This window comes from Macaca fascicularis, chromosome 15 (assembly GCF_037993035.2).
Source record: "Macaca fascicularis isolate 582-1 chromosome 15, T2T-MFA8v1.1".
NCBI lineage: Eukaryota > Metazoa > Chordata > Mammalia > Primates > Cercopithecidae > Macaca > Macaca fascicularis.
Window position 1 is genome coordinate 92,093,857 of NC_088389.1, and position 14,079 is coordinate 92,107,935.

General features: G+C 39.6%; 1 protein-coding gene across 22 annotated transcripts in view; it reads right to left on the minus strand.

The window, feature by feature from the left end:
* KDM4C (lysine demethylase 4C) overlaps positions 1 to 14,079 on the minus strand; it is a 417,412-nt gene that overhangs the window by 238,371 nt on the left and 164,962 nt on the right. The window contains exon 9 of one of the 22 annotated variants that reach the window (XM_065530583.2): positions 8,802 to 8,850. The exons of the other annotated variants lie outside the window; for them this stretch is intronic. Within the exon in view, the coding sequence (XP_065386655.1) occupies positions 8,842 to 8,850 (9 nt within the window). The 3' untranslated portion in view covers positions 8,802 to 8,841. Of the gene's footprint in view, positions 1 to 8,801; positions 8,851 to 14,079 lie in introns of those variants that run through there. 22 annotated transcript variants of the gene reach the window in all.

The window sequence follows — 14,079 nt, forward strand, 5'->3', positions numbered from 1 at the left end:
ATCAGGACTTTTATTTTCTATCAAGAAAAATTCCCTGCAAAAACTTAATGCTGTTCAGTAACAACACATAACATAAACTATACAGACATACATTAAAGCAACATACTTATGGCTCTTTTTGTAGTCTCTGTCTTTAAGTATCATATTTCCTAATAAAAACGAAGTTTTGGATGATTCTGTTAAGAAAGTACATTGGTTATGAAATATTACAATGAGAAATTAGAAAGGAGAAATACAGGCACGATATAAACATTAGAAATATTCTTTTTTAATCCTGAATATTAACAACTTTGCCTCATCTTGGTAATAAAACCTTATTTTAAAAAAAAAAAAAAAAAAAGGATCAGTTCATATCCAATTAAAATTCTCAATAAAAACTAGAGTGGTCCGGGTGCAGTGGTTCACACCTGCAATCCCAGCACTTTGGGAGGCTGAGGTGGGCAGATCATGAGGTCAAAAGATCGAGACCATCCCGGCCAACATGATGAAACCTCATCTCTACTAAAAATAAAAAATTAGCCGGGTGTGGTGGCATGTGCCTGTAGTCCCAGCTACTCAGGAGGCTGAGGCACACCCTGGCGACAAAGCGAGACTCCGTCTCAAAAAAAAAAAAAAAAAAGGATATATGTTGGTATTTAAATTTAATTTTAGATAAAATTATCCAATTTTTTTTTTGTTTATTTGTTTGAGACAGAGTCTTGCTCTGTCACCCAGGCTGGAGTGCAGTGGCGTGAACTCGGCTCACTGAAAGCTCTGCCTCCCAGGTTCACACCATTCTCCTGACTCAGCCTCCCAAGTAGCTGGGACTACAGGTGCCCACCACTATGCCCAGCTAATTTTTTGTATTTTTTAGTAGAGACGGAGTTTCACCATGTTAGCCAGGATGGTCTCGATCTCCTGACTTCGTGATCCACCCGCCTCCGCCTCCCAAAGTGCTGAGATTACTGGCATGAGCCACCGCGCCCGGCCCCAACTTTAATTTTTACAGTGATTTTTTATAATCAGGAGGACCTGGGCCAGGCACAGTGGCTCACACCTGTAATCCCAGCACTTTGGGAGGCTGAGGCAGGCAGATCACTTGAGATCAGGAGTTCAAGACCAGCCTGGCCAACATGGTGAAACCCCATCTCTACAAAAAGTACAAAAATTAGCCAGGACTGGTGGTTCACGCCTGTAATTCCAGCTACCCAGGAGGTTGTGGCAGGAGAATCGCTTGAACTCAGGAGGCGGAGGTTGTGGTGAGCCAAGATCGCGCCACTACACTCCAGCCTGGGTGACAAGTGAGACTCCATCTCAAAAAAAATAAATAAATAAAAGTTAAAAATCAGGAAGACCTGGAAAAAAATGCAATTCACAAAAACCATTTACTCTAAAAACAACCATACCAAAATCTTTGCCCTCACAGTATCTTTCATTGCCAAACCTCCATGTTCTTAACTAAAATACTTACTCCATTTGCAATTTGCACACTGTCTTATATGTGTATTAGAACTACCCATAAGTAAATACTTATCAAATTACCAGCAAGTTAAACTTTGCTGGAATGGCTTTTATTTGTCCCTTTAAGGTTAATTATTAACATAGCATTCTTTTTTAAATCGTATGTCAAATTTAGCCTGAAAGTAATTTTGCAGAGCCAGATTCAAAGTACACCGTTCATCATCACAATCACTATTTTCCAAAAGGAAAGTTGACCCTGAATGTGATCCAAGCCATTGCTTTCCTAACACCGTTTCCTTTCAACCATTGATGGTTATGCCCCCTCACCAAGCAGTGCATGTAGGAGATAGCTAAAATCTATCTCAGATAGGCAAGTAACGCTGGTATTTATCTTTCCCTTAGGCATAACGTGTCACCTTCAGAATTTAAAAAACCAAGGGGTTTAGAAGCTGAAGATGTAATTACCTGTCAGATTCTACTAAAGGCTTTTGAAAGTTAATATCCTATACCTATTGTTCCCATAGAAAAATTCCAGAATGTCCAATAGAAAAGCTGATTCAATTTATGCTATAGTTTATTTTGTGCCATTTAAATATAGTATTATCTGATACATGCAATAAATATTTCTTATGGAATTAAAATTCTTTGAGATGGTATTTCACCACTGAAGAAGTACAAATGAACTCCCTGTAATTGCTTGTACAACCTAAAAGGCAACAATAAGACAAACACCTTTTTCTTAAATTAGCTCTACAACAAAGGAAAACTTAATACATAAAAGATAGTTACAAAGTGCAGTAGTGCAGAGTTGCTCAATCTCTACACGATTGATAATTTGGGGCCATATAACCATTTGTAGTGGAGGCTCCCCTGTGTATTGTATGATGTTTTGTCGTACCCTTGGCAGAGGCCGCTGATGCCACTGGCACCTCCCCCATCATGCAATCAAAAAAACGTCCCTCAACATCGTCAAATGTCCTTTATAAGACAAAATCATGCTGGGGTCAGAACCAATGAAGGAGTAGAAATGGTAACACACAGGTTGCAGTTTGGCTCTGCTACTTTGGCTATGCACCGGGGCAGATATTTAACCTCTTTGCCTCAGTTTCCTCCTTCCCCAAATAACAGTTGTAAGGACTAAATTAGAAAAGGTTTGAATAGTGGCTGCTGCTACTGCTACTGTTACGATTGCTTCAATTGCATACACTGTAGCATCTCTCTAAACTTCAGTCTCCCTATGACCCAAATGTATGATTTTTCAACAAAAGTTTTCTCAAAGGTAGGAGGGGGCATTACTAAGCTTATGGATTACAGATTCTTCCTAAAAGTCCATTTCAAGGCCCTAAGAATATGATCCAAACCCTAACTGAAACTAATAATCCCTGCACCGCAGAAATAGGATAGTCAGCTTGGTCACCGGAAAGCTGCACACACGCCTCCCTCTGCACTCCGGATGCCACTCTTGTCTGAAGCGGGACATGACCACAGTTCATATGGAGCTACACACCTGTCGGAATCCAGCACCAAATGCCACTTTCTCTTTCATGAAGTACATCCCTGATGACGTTCTGATCATCTCCCTCTGACCCCACCCCAAACACCAAGGCCTCTCATAGCATTTGCACTCTGGAGATAACAAGTGACTCACAGTAGTCACGGCCCAAATAAGCTCACTTCTCTGATGAACCACAGACACCTTTTCTGTCCTCACTCCTCTCTTTACCCTGCAGGGCACAGCCAGGGCACTGGCCAAATTATTGCTTTTTAATTGGACAGCTACCTTTAGACAATTAATTACAATTCTCTAATAGGTTGATATAGTTTTTATACATAGCTCGACAGTAAATATTTTTCCCAGATAAGACTGCCAGAAGTATATGACTATTGCTGGCTGAGTATGGTGGCTCACGCCTGTAATCCCAACACTTTGGGAGGTCGAGGCAGGTGGATCATTTGAGTCCAGGAGTTCAAGACCAGCCTGGGCAACATGGTGAAATCCCATTCTCTACAAAAACTACAAAAGTTAGCTGTGTGTGGTGGCGCATGCCTGTAGACCCAGCTACTCAGGAGGCTGAGGTGGAAGGATTGATTGAGCTTGGGAGATGGAGGCTACAGTGAGCCAAGATTACACCACTGCTCTCCAGCCTAGGTGAAAGAACAAGACCCTTTCTTTAAAAAAAAAAAAAAAAAAAAAAAAAAAAAGATATGACTATTGCTTACTGACATCCACAGAACCAACAAAACTAATGGCTAATGTTCATGCATGCATGTTTAGTTGATGGCCACTCTTTGGGTACATAAAATGTCCCTGTTATCTAAATGAAGAGGTAATAAACAAATTGCTGTGACTAAAAAAAAAAAAAAAAAAAAGACTCCAGCAAGTTTTTTATTGTATATCACTGTTAACCAATTTATTTATTACTAAAATTATATTGTTCAGTATACACTCCTTTAGCTGTCAAGTCAGGTGATAGTAGTTTCACACTGGGGGGTTCCAGATGGAAAAACAAGGGGAGTATCCAGCAATGCCTGCTGCCCTTGTTACTGAGGGAATTCAAGGCATAAAGTGTGTCCGTGTGTGGGGAGTGAGAAGAGAGAGGGTTCCAAGTGCCTATGGAGGCAACAAGTTAGGCAACTCTGTGTAAATGCCAGGGTTCTCCTGATGAATCCTGGTAAAATAAGACATTTGTCACAAAGAAGTGTAAGAATTCAGCTGCATATTTCAGCATATACTCAGAGGATCCCGTACATCAGAATTCTCTGAGGTGCTTACTGCAAACTGTAGATGCAAAGGAGTGGCACCCAGCCTCTGCATTTTTGCAAATTCTCCAGGTATTTCTCATGTGCACTAAATTAAAAAGAACTAATAGATTAGGGGGTGTTACTCTTTTACAATAAAAGAACATTCATTGCTGAGGATGTATGAAAGAATGATACATGAATATCATATATATGATAACAATATATAATAATATAATCTTATTATTATAGTATAATTAATCACATAATCATAATATAATGTTAATAATTAACAAATATATATTAACTGTAGTATTATAATATGTAACATGTATTCATATCACATATGAATGTTACATATTAATATATAACATACTCATATAACATGTTTTATTATATACATATGAATATATGTTCATATTATATATGTACATATTTATGAATACATATCATGTTACTATATATTTTGTATGTTGTGTATAAGGTATGCAGATTGTTTCAGAAGACGTTTTTAAATAATTGCCACTAAATTCAATGCCTGCTGTATTTTCCACGTATTCACTGTATTAAGTACTCAATACAAAATGAGTGGAGTTCTATAAAAAGATTCTAGAGAAACTTACAGAAACAACTCATGTTGACAAGTCAGTGAAACAGTGTCAGAACGGGGCAGAGTTATTTTGAGAATGTGAAAATTCAACATACATATCCAAAAAACCTACCTGTGGCCACCCTGGAGTAGTTCCCATCAGTGGCTGAATCTGATCTCTAGTAGATCTTGAGAACTGCTGACTGCTAATAATTTAATTTCTACAGGTAATCTTATGAGATAGAGACACATAGCATAGCACCAAGGAGAATGTCTTTCTCCTCTGCCAAACTAAAACCAATTAAATCAAATGCATCACATTCATCCAATTACACCAGTAAGAGTTAAAATGAGACTAATATCCCAAAGACCCTCAAGACTCATCAACAGTGAGTAACATCCTTAAGGGATCAATAAAATTAATGACATTTTAGTAATGAGACTTCTTATGAGCCATAAAAAAAAGAAGTGGCAGAGGGTTGTAGAAATCAAGTCTATTTTAATCCGCCAAAACTAAAGAAAACATTTGAAAGAAAACCTCCAAACTTTTTCAAAACAGGAAGGATGAACTTTTTAATATTCTATTTTGGCACCCATAAAAGTATCCTTTCTGCTTGCAGAAGTTGGGGTCAAATACACCTGGACTGCAGTCCCGACTGGTACTCCAGCAGAGTGACCTCAAGCAGACAATTCCTGAGCTTCAGTTTCCTCCTCAATAAAACTGGGCTGCTAAGAAGAGTCTACCCATTAGGATAGACCAGTGACTGGGGAAGAGTAGCACTTAACTAAACAACCAGACTCTGCACCACAATTTCCACCTTATTTCATCATTTACATATACTGTCCTTCTTTACTGAATTGTTGCCAAAAAAAAAAAAAGTCAAACAGGATACAGTGTACACTGCTTTGTGAAAAGGAAAGCATTACTCTCAAATGTTAGCTGTTATTAACTTGGAAATGGAAGAATAAACACAATTAAAAGAGAAATGACAGCCAGGATAGTTGAGTAAATAGTAAAAGTGCACTCAGTTTCTTTAAATGACTTCAAGTCTCTTTCATTTCTTCAAGATTTATTGAACAAAGGCTATAGCTAAACATGTGTCTTCGATGACCTATAACAGATATTAGACATAAGCAAATACAAGAAAGAAAAATCTAAGCCCTATAATTAAGGTAAAGATAACTAGGAATTTCACTGTAGAGAGAGAAATTAGCTGGGGGTGAGGAGATAAATCTTCACAAAAAGAGGAAGCAGTTGGGATAGCCTTGAAGTGTAGTGTCTGGATAAAGAAGATATTCCCGGCAACAGCACAAGGAAAGCAGGAAGACGAAGCAGCACAGGAACAGGGTGCAAGGTAACTTGGTTTTACCAAAGCACAACGGCGTGGGTAGTGCTGGGGCCGTAGACAAGAAAACAGGCTACAGATAAGCTACAGAGGGCCCCAAACAGGCAGCTGGCAGCCGGGATTCCTTGCTCACACTCCTTTCATAAGGAAACCTCAGAGCACTGCATTAGCAGAATAATCTGACACTAAAGAGGAAGACAGAGCCAAGGGGTAGCCATCAACCTCCAAGGCAGTTAAAAAGTGAAGGCTTGAACAGAAACGAGTGGGTAACAAGGCAGTACGCAAAGTGACTATCATAGGAGATAAAAAATAATGGACACAACAATAACAAAGCAAAAGACCACAGCTTTTATCTGCCACAAACAGCCGATACCATTCTTATAAAAAAAAAACAGGACATAGGTGATATACTATACCCCAGGAAACTGATGTAACATTTGAAGTGATAACAGAACTACCCTCTACATTTGTGAAACCACGAGGAAGGAGGATACACAGATCCAAGTAATAAGGGGAATGACGAAGGGTCTAACCAGGCAAGCAGCACCTACTATATCTCAGCTCTGTTTTTGGACAAGAGATACATGCACAAACAAGAGAGACTTAAAGCCTGCTGGCAAGAGACTTACATTCTAGTATAAGGAAGACAAATGACCATATGCAGAAGGTAAAGAAAGACAAGCGAGCTCAGGACAGAGCTCTTCGGCTCTCTAACACTGGAAGGCCTGGTAAAGGAGGCTGTGAAATAATGGCTAGAATGCTGGAAGAAAACAAGGTGAGTGTATGTTATGAGAAGAATGTGTTGCAAGGATGGAGAGGGTGAGGGGTTAAGTAACATGAGGATGAAGAACTGACTCCTGGTTTTGGCCTAGAGATGATCTTGCTAAAAGCTGTTTGATAGCCCAATTAGAGTAGGCTAAAAAAAGAATAAGAGGTGAGAAAATAGAGATGGTGAGTACAGCAACTCTTTCTAAGAGTGTAAAGGTGTGGGAGCCAAGATAGGAATATTCTCAAGAAGGACAGAGTGGTAGGATGATACCAAAAATTCAAATGAAATGAGAACAGGCTGAGTGGTTGTTCTGGGAAATGTACAAGTCAATGATTAGAGCAGTTTCAGTGGAACAGCCAGATCAAAATAGTCATTAGAATGCCTCGAGAAGAATGGGAAGTGGCTGGGCGTGGTGGCTCACACCTGTAATCCCAGCACTTTGGGAGGTCAAGGCGGGTGAATCACAAGGTCAGGAGATGGAGACCATCCTGGCTAACACGGTGAAACCCATCTCTACTAAAAATACAAAAAAATTAGCCGGATGTGGTGGCGGGCGCCTATAGTCCCAGCTACTCAGGAGGCTGAGGTAGAAGAATGGCGTGAACCCGGGAGGCGGAGCTTGCAGTGAACCGAGATCGTGCCACTGTACTCCAGCCTCAGTGACAGAGCCGCACTCGGTCTCAAAAATAAAAAAATTAAAAAATTAAAAAAAGAGAAGAATGGGAAGTGAGAAGCGACAAGGAAATGGTGAGACACAATGCTAAGAACTTAATCTTCTTACAAAGCTAACAGGGTGGGAACTGAGAGACTTGTTCACTTGTGTGGAGGGTTGATATGTAGATGAAAAAAATAAGTGGCGTATTGTGATTTCTTCCAAGAGCAGAACTGAGACCAGCAGTTTTGTGTGGTCCCTGGAAGCCTCTACGTAGATGAGGGATCATCTCCTCAAAGGAAAGGGTCTTCTTTTGGGGAGCAGGTCCTAAACATCTCATATTCTAATTAACATCACTTACTATCAAATCCATTATCACCACAGGTCAACATGATCAGGAGCATTATAAAATATAGAAGTTACAGTTACTATATGGAATAAATGTTAAAAAAGAAAAAAGAGGCCGGGCGCAGTGGTTCACACCTATAATCCCAGCACTTTGGGAAGCCAAGGCAGGCGGATCATTTGAGGCCCGAAGTTCGAGACTAGCCTGACCAACACGGCAAAACCCCATCTCTACTAAAAACACAAAAATTAGTCAGGTATGGAGGCATGCGCCTGTAATCCCAGCTACTCAGGAGGCTGAGGCATGAGAATCACTTGAGCCTGGGAAGCAGAGGTTGCAGTGAGCCAAGATCATGCCACTGCACTCCAGCCAGAGCAACAAAGCCTCAAAAAACAGATAGATTAGATACATAGACAGACAGACAGACAGATAGATAGATAGATAGATAGATAGATAGATAGATAGATAGATAGATAGATAGAAACTTTTTTTTAAAGGATAGAATCTAAGCGGTTAATTTTCTTCTGTTACACAATGATTAAAATCTGTGCTGGCTTTACCAAAAAGCCATAGTCACCCAATCAATATATTTTCCCTCCATCTAATAAATAATAATTAAGATAAATGAACATGCATACATTTAATTGTACCTACCAATAGCATTGACATGTTCATGAATAAGAAAATGAGCAACAATTAAAGGACAGCAATGGAATCAAGAATTGCCAGATTATCTGAATAGGCTTTCCACTGCTGAACTACAAGTCATAAGTCCCCATAATACGGAATCTCATAGATCAATCAAAACATCGAGAGTTTCTTTTAATAATCTGCAACCTACTAAACATACCCCAATATTGCTGGATTTCTGAATGTCCATTTCTCTAGACCATACCTGTGATAAGCAATGCCTGGAGGCATTTGTTTTTCCCACCATGTGTTCTTAGCACCAGGCCTTCCTTATTCATGCTAGAGTGAAGAATGAGATAGAAATAAGAGTCTGAGGTTAAGGTTAGAAAGAGCTGATGAGTCTCACTGAGAAGGAAATAATCATTTTTATTCTGTAACTGCTGCTATAAGACACTCACATAACTTCAATTATGAAAAAAAAACTGAATATGGCCACAAAATCTTTTCAGAGCAAAAAAATGAAAATCAGCTCTCATACAACAAAGATTCCACCTTTCACCTCATGTGCCCCTTTCATTCATTTTTATTTTGGTCGTTTTTTTTTTTTTTACTAATTATCTCTCTACAACTGCTTCTTGTTTCTATTCACAAACACCTTATATTAGCTCAATTAATTCTTAGATTATTTTTCCACCACCACAACTGCCTCTCATAGTTGAGTCCTACAGCCTCAGGAAATGTTTTCTTGGAAGAAGGAATGCCTAACACCCCCTTGACGTCACACTGGGTAATCTACTCACAAAGAGAAGACACCTGGTCCACGAAAGAACCACCATCTAAAGAGACTTGACTTTCACCGTCGCCAGCACTCTCTTAACTGAGTTCACTGACCACAAGCTTTTATAGTTCATGGCGGCTATGCTCGGAAGCTGCTCTCTAGTAATCCAGAGAAGAGGAATCTAGGGTACTTTAAGGAAGCCACTGGCAAAGTTCCACTCCAGTGATTGCTAATCCCAATATCCCAAGCTAAGCTGCGGCTCAAGACAAAAAACAGAATTTTTTCACGTCCCAATGCCCTTTTATAAAATACAAACTTTAAACTTCACAAGAGGTAGTACCACATCATATCAAGCTACCACAAAACCAAAAACAAAATTAAAACATGATTTTGAACACATGAATCTCAATTAAAAAGTTTATGTAACTCACATGTCAGCTGAGAGGGATACTGAAAAAAAGAAAGAAAAATAGAACTAATGGGAAAATTCCCTTAACAAAACTATGTAAGTTCTTATAACAGCATCTTTCTGAAACTCTGAAGGGGCTGATGATAAACTATCCTACTACAGACAGCCAAGAGGGTTTTAGAACTGAGCTCCTGCCCAGGCATGGTGGCCCACACTTGTACCAGAGCTTTGGGAGGCCAAGGTGGGAGGATTGCTTGATGCCAGGAGATTGAAACCAGTATGAGCAAGATGGTGAGAATCTGTCTTTATTTGAAAAGAGGGGAGGGGAGGGAGGGGAGGGGAAGAGAAAAGGGAAAAGGGAAAAGGGGAAAGGGAAAAGGGGAAAGGGGAAGAGGAAGGGGAAATAGGAAGGGGAAAGGGAAGTTCTCTTTTAATTTACAAAGAGAACTGAACTTCTCCTCGCCAAAAGAAAATGAACACACCCAAATGATGAAAGCTTATGTCTCCTTTATTTGACCTCCATTATTATATTTTCCTATAGTAACTACCTCCTACAATGCTGTTCATAATTATTCCATCTGAAGCTCTGCCACAGCTCTCACGTGAGCTATATTACCAACAGTGACAGCCTGGATGTTCATGTATGATGATAAGGACTTCCAGTGAGGCACTGCTTGGCATCCATGAAAGAGTTCAAAGAGGAAAAACGCATGGTCTGTACTAGAAAGTTAAATTTTAAAAAGAATGCATGTTTCTTTGAATGGTCATTCTTATACACCTGGTTTATTTCAGCAATTCAGAAGTAGGAAGCCTAAGATTCACTAACACAAAACATCAACACTTCTACCAAAACGTGTTTGAAAATAACCACATTAGTATTAGAACTAAAGGCTGTACTCTGACCAACAAAATGCTCCACCACCCCAAATATTAATTGAAAAAAATATACAGTGGACAGCCTATCTTATTTTCATGTTAATAGCAAAGTGGAATGCATAAACCAAAAAAAAAAAAAAATAGTTATATAGGGAAAATAACTTTCAACATTTTAAGTTTTTGTGTTTAATAAAAACTCCTCAGACAAAATCCACAGGAGTTTCCCAGGATGACACTATACGCATCAGTACCCCAGCAGAAAACTAGTGTAACATTCAATGTTGGAATAATCAGAGAAGATCTAATTAAGGGACTGAAAAGGTGTGGGCTGGGTACAGAAACACCAGAGGATAGATAGAGTGGTGCCCTAGGCCAGCTAACAGTTGAGTTGTCAATAATCTAGTCCTAAAAGGACTAGAGTGTAAATCCCCAAACTAAGGACAGAGCAACAGAGGATGGTGTGAGGCAAGTCCAACAGAGTGCTGCAGCCCAGGGCCCTCACTCTCCTCCTCTTGCAATCTCCTGCCTGGGCTCTACCAGAAGCCAGAGGGAAAGGGGGCCTGTGGTGGTGGCCCATACAGACCTGCAACCCTGGGCAGACAGATGGAGACCAGGGCAAAGTGGATCCGGAGGCACAAACTGCAACTAACAAGCACAAACACTATTCAGTATATTAAACTAGTCCACACCATCTGTCATGATGGATTAAACAAACAAAAAAGCACATGCAACCAGTAACCACTTTCTCTCTCCAGTATGTTCTTATTCTCTATTAAAATATAAAACCACAGCTGACGTTTTTTAAAAAAGAAAAAGCCAGCAGCTATTAGAAAAAGGATTCTGGATTACCATATCTGAGCTTTATAAGAAGTAAATACTGTCTTGCCTAAGGCACCTGAGGAAGACATGCTGAGAAATGTTCAAAAAACTTACCAAGAAATTTCCAAATATCTGAGGAAGGAAAGAAGAATCCCAAGCCCCCACCTGAAAGGCTGCAGCGGCCATAAGCATCAGTCTCTTCTCAGATTCCTGCTTTTTTCTCTTACAGATAAATATGAAAACCAATACACTGAAGACACAGTGGTCGCCCTTGGTTCTCTGCCCCCAAAAAGAGAAGACTGTATTCTGCAGTCATTGACACAGGAAGCATTTGAAACAATCAAACAAACAATAATGACAACACACATACATACAAAACAAGATAAAGAGCCATTTGATAGAATTATATTAATGACTTATTTTTTGGTCATTAATTACAAGCCATTAGTTCAGATGTCAAATCCCACAAGACTCTGAAGAACTTGCCTATAATATATGGGTAATCTATGTTCTGTCTCTTGATGACCCCTTGGCAAATAAACTCAAGAATACAATTCTTGGAATTCATGGAAAGTGAAAGTTTGCATCCTTCATTCTGTCATTGTAATCATTCAGTCATTCGCTCATTCAAATAAATCCAAGAATACAATTCACTAGTAATGCACATTCATATTAATCTTAAAATTCAAGTTGCATTCATAAGATAACCACTCAAAAAAAAAAAAATCAGTATAAATGATTAAGCATCTCAAAGGAAAAAAAACATTTAAACAGACAAGTACAAACCATACTTGTGCCATTATTAGTCACAATAGCCAGAAAAGAGGGTCACATGCAGCAACAGTGCAACATTCTTTGTAGAATTTTTTTAAGATTAAAAAAAAAAAAATCTGTCTGATTCCAATGCTTTGAATATGTAACAAATTAGCTATTGTATAACCATAATCTTGGTCCCCAGGTGAAGGGGGGAGGGGACAATGCTTTACAAACCCATAAAGAGTAAAAACATTAAATCAAACAGGCTTTACCAAATAAATACCCATAAAACAGACTTAGAGGGGAGAAAATTCATACCTGAGGAGAATCTAAAGCATATGACAAAACAAGAAATGAGAGGATTTATTGAGACATCACCCTATGACACTGCCTTTTAAGTTAATTTGGAAACATCACTTTGGAAACAAATCTAATATGCATCCATTTCTGTAGCTAATGCACAGTTTAAGTGGCTTGAGTCAGAGAGGGAGAGACAAGCATCTCATCTTGAATTTCTGGCTGAAGTTCAATTATTAGTGACAGTGAAAGAAACTTAGTGACATTTTTCAGTTCACTGCTTGAGGATATGTTGCAAGTCTGTTTATTTCTTTGTTTTGAGACAGGGTCTGGCTCCACCACCCAGGCTGGAGTACAGTGGTGCAATCATGGTTCACTGCAACCTCAATCTCCCAGGCTCAGGTGATTCTCCCACCTCAGCCTCCCAGGTAGCTGAAACTACAGGCGCACGCCACCACATTCAACTAATTTTTGTATTTTTGGTAGAGATGGGGTCTCCCTGTGTTGCCCAGACTGATCTCAAACTTCTGGGCTCAAGAAATCCTCCCACCTCAGCCTCCCAAAGGGCTGCGATTACAGGCGTGAGCCAACATGCCCAGTCTGGAAGACTGTTGAAGATGTTAGCTGACTATTTCCAGGAATTCTACTTCTTTTAATGGGGTGGGCGGGGGGGGAAGTAAATGTAATCAGAAACCTGTGATAGGAAATCTTGTAACAGGGTGGCTTTCCTTATGACTATAACCATGATAGCACTATGCACATGCTCTGCATATGGGCAAAGGTAAAAGAAATCAGAAATCTTCGGTGTTATAACATTGCTATAAAACAAAAAATTAAGATAGGAATTAGATAGAAATTCACAAAAACATAGCAGCAGCAGCTAAGATTGGGCTAAACTGTGTAAGTTAAAAGTCTGCATGCTTCATTCTATCATCATATATTCATTCATTCATTCAGCAAATATTTGCTGAACATGTACTATGTACAAGTTATGGTGCTAGGCACTGGGGATACAGGTGTGAATAAGGTAAAATTCCCTTCACAGAGCTGGGGGTTGTGAAGAGGGTTCCAATTCAAATTGAGAAATGGTATCAGTGAGAAGATGACATTTGAACAATACTTCAGAGAAGGGAGAGACCAAGCCATGCAGACTGGGGAGGGGTATTCTGGGAAAAGGATCATGGAACCTGGGGAACCTAGGGCATTAATGTGCCTTACTGTGTTGGTACAGAGTGGGCAAGGGTCATGGAGGTAAAACAGGGAGTCAAAGATGGGGGGTAGGGGTTGGGGCAGGCAGTGATCACATAGCATTTGCTCACCATGGTAAGCATATTAAATTTTAATGGAAGTGAGATGGGAAGCCAAGAAGGGGAGATTCTGAGCAGAGAAGTATACAATCTGACTAATGGTTTTAAAGCTGTCATGCTGACTGCTGAATAAAGAATAGAGAGAAATAGTGAGAAATAGTGAGACTGTGAAATCCACTGGCATAGCCAGGCCACTGACTTACAGTGGTTGGACCAGAGTAACAGTGGTGAGTGTGGTGAGAAGTGGGCATCCCAGAGATTCTAGAGCCAACAGAATTGATTGGGTGTGTGATTAAACAGAAAGCGAGTCAGCAGCGATGACTCCC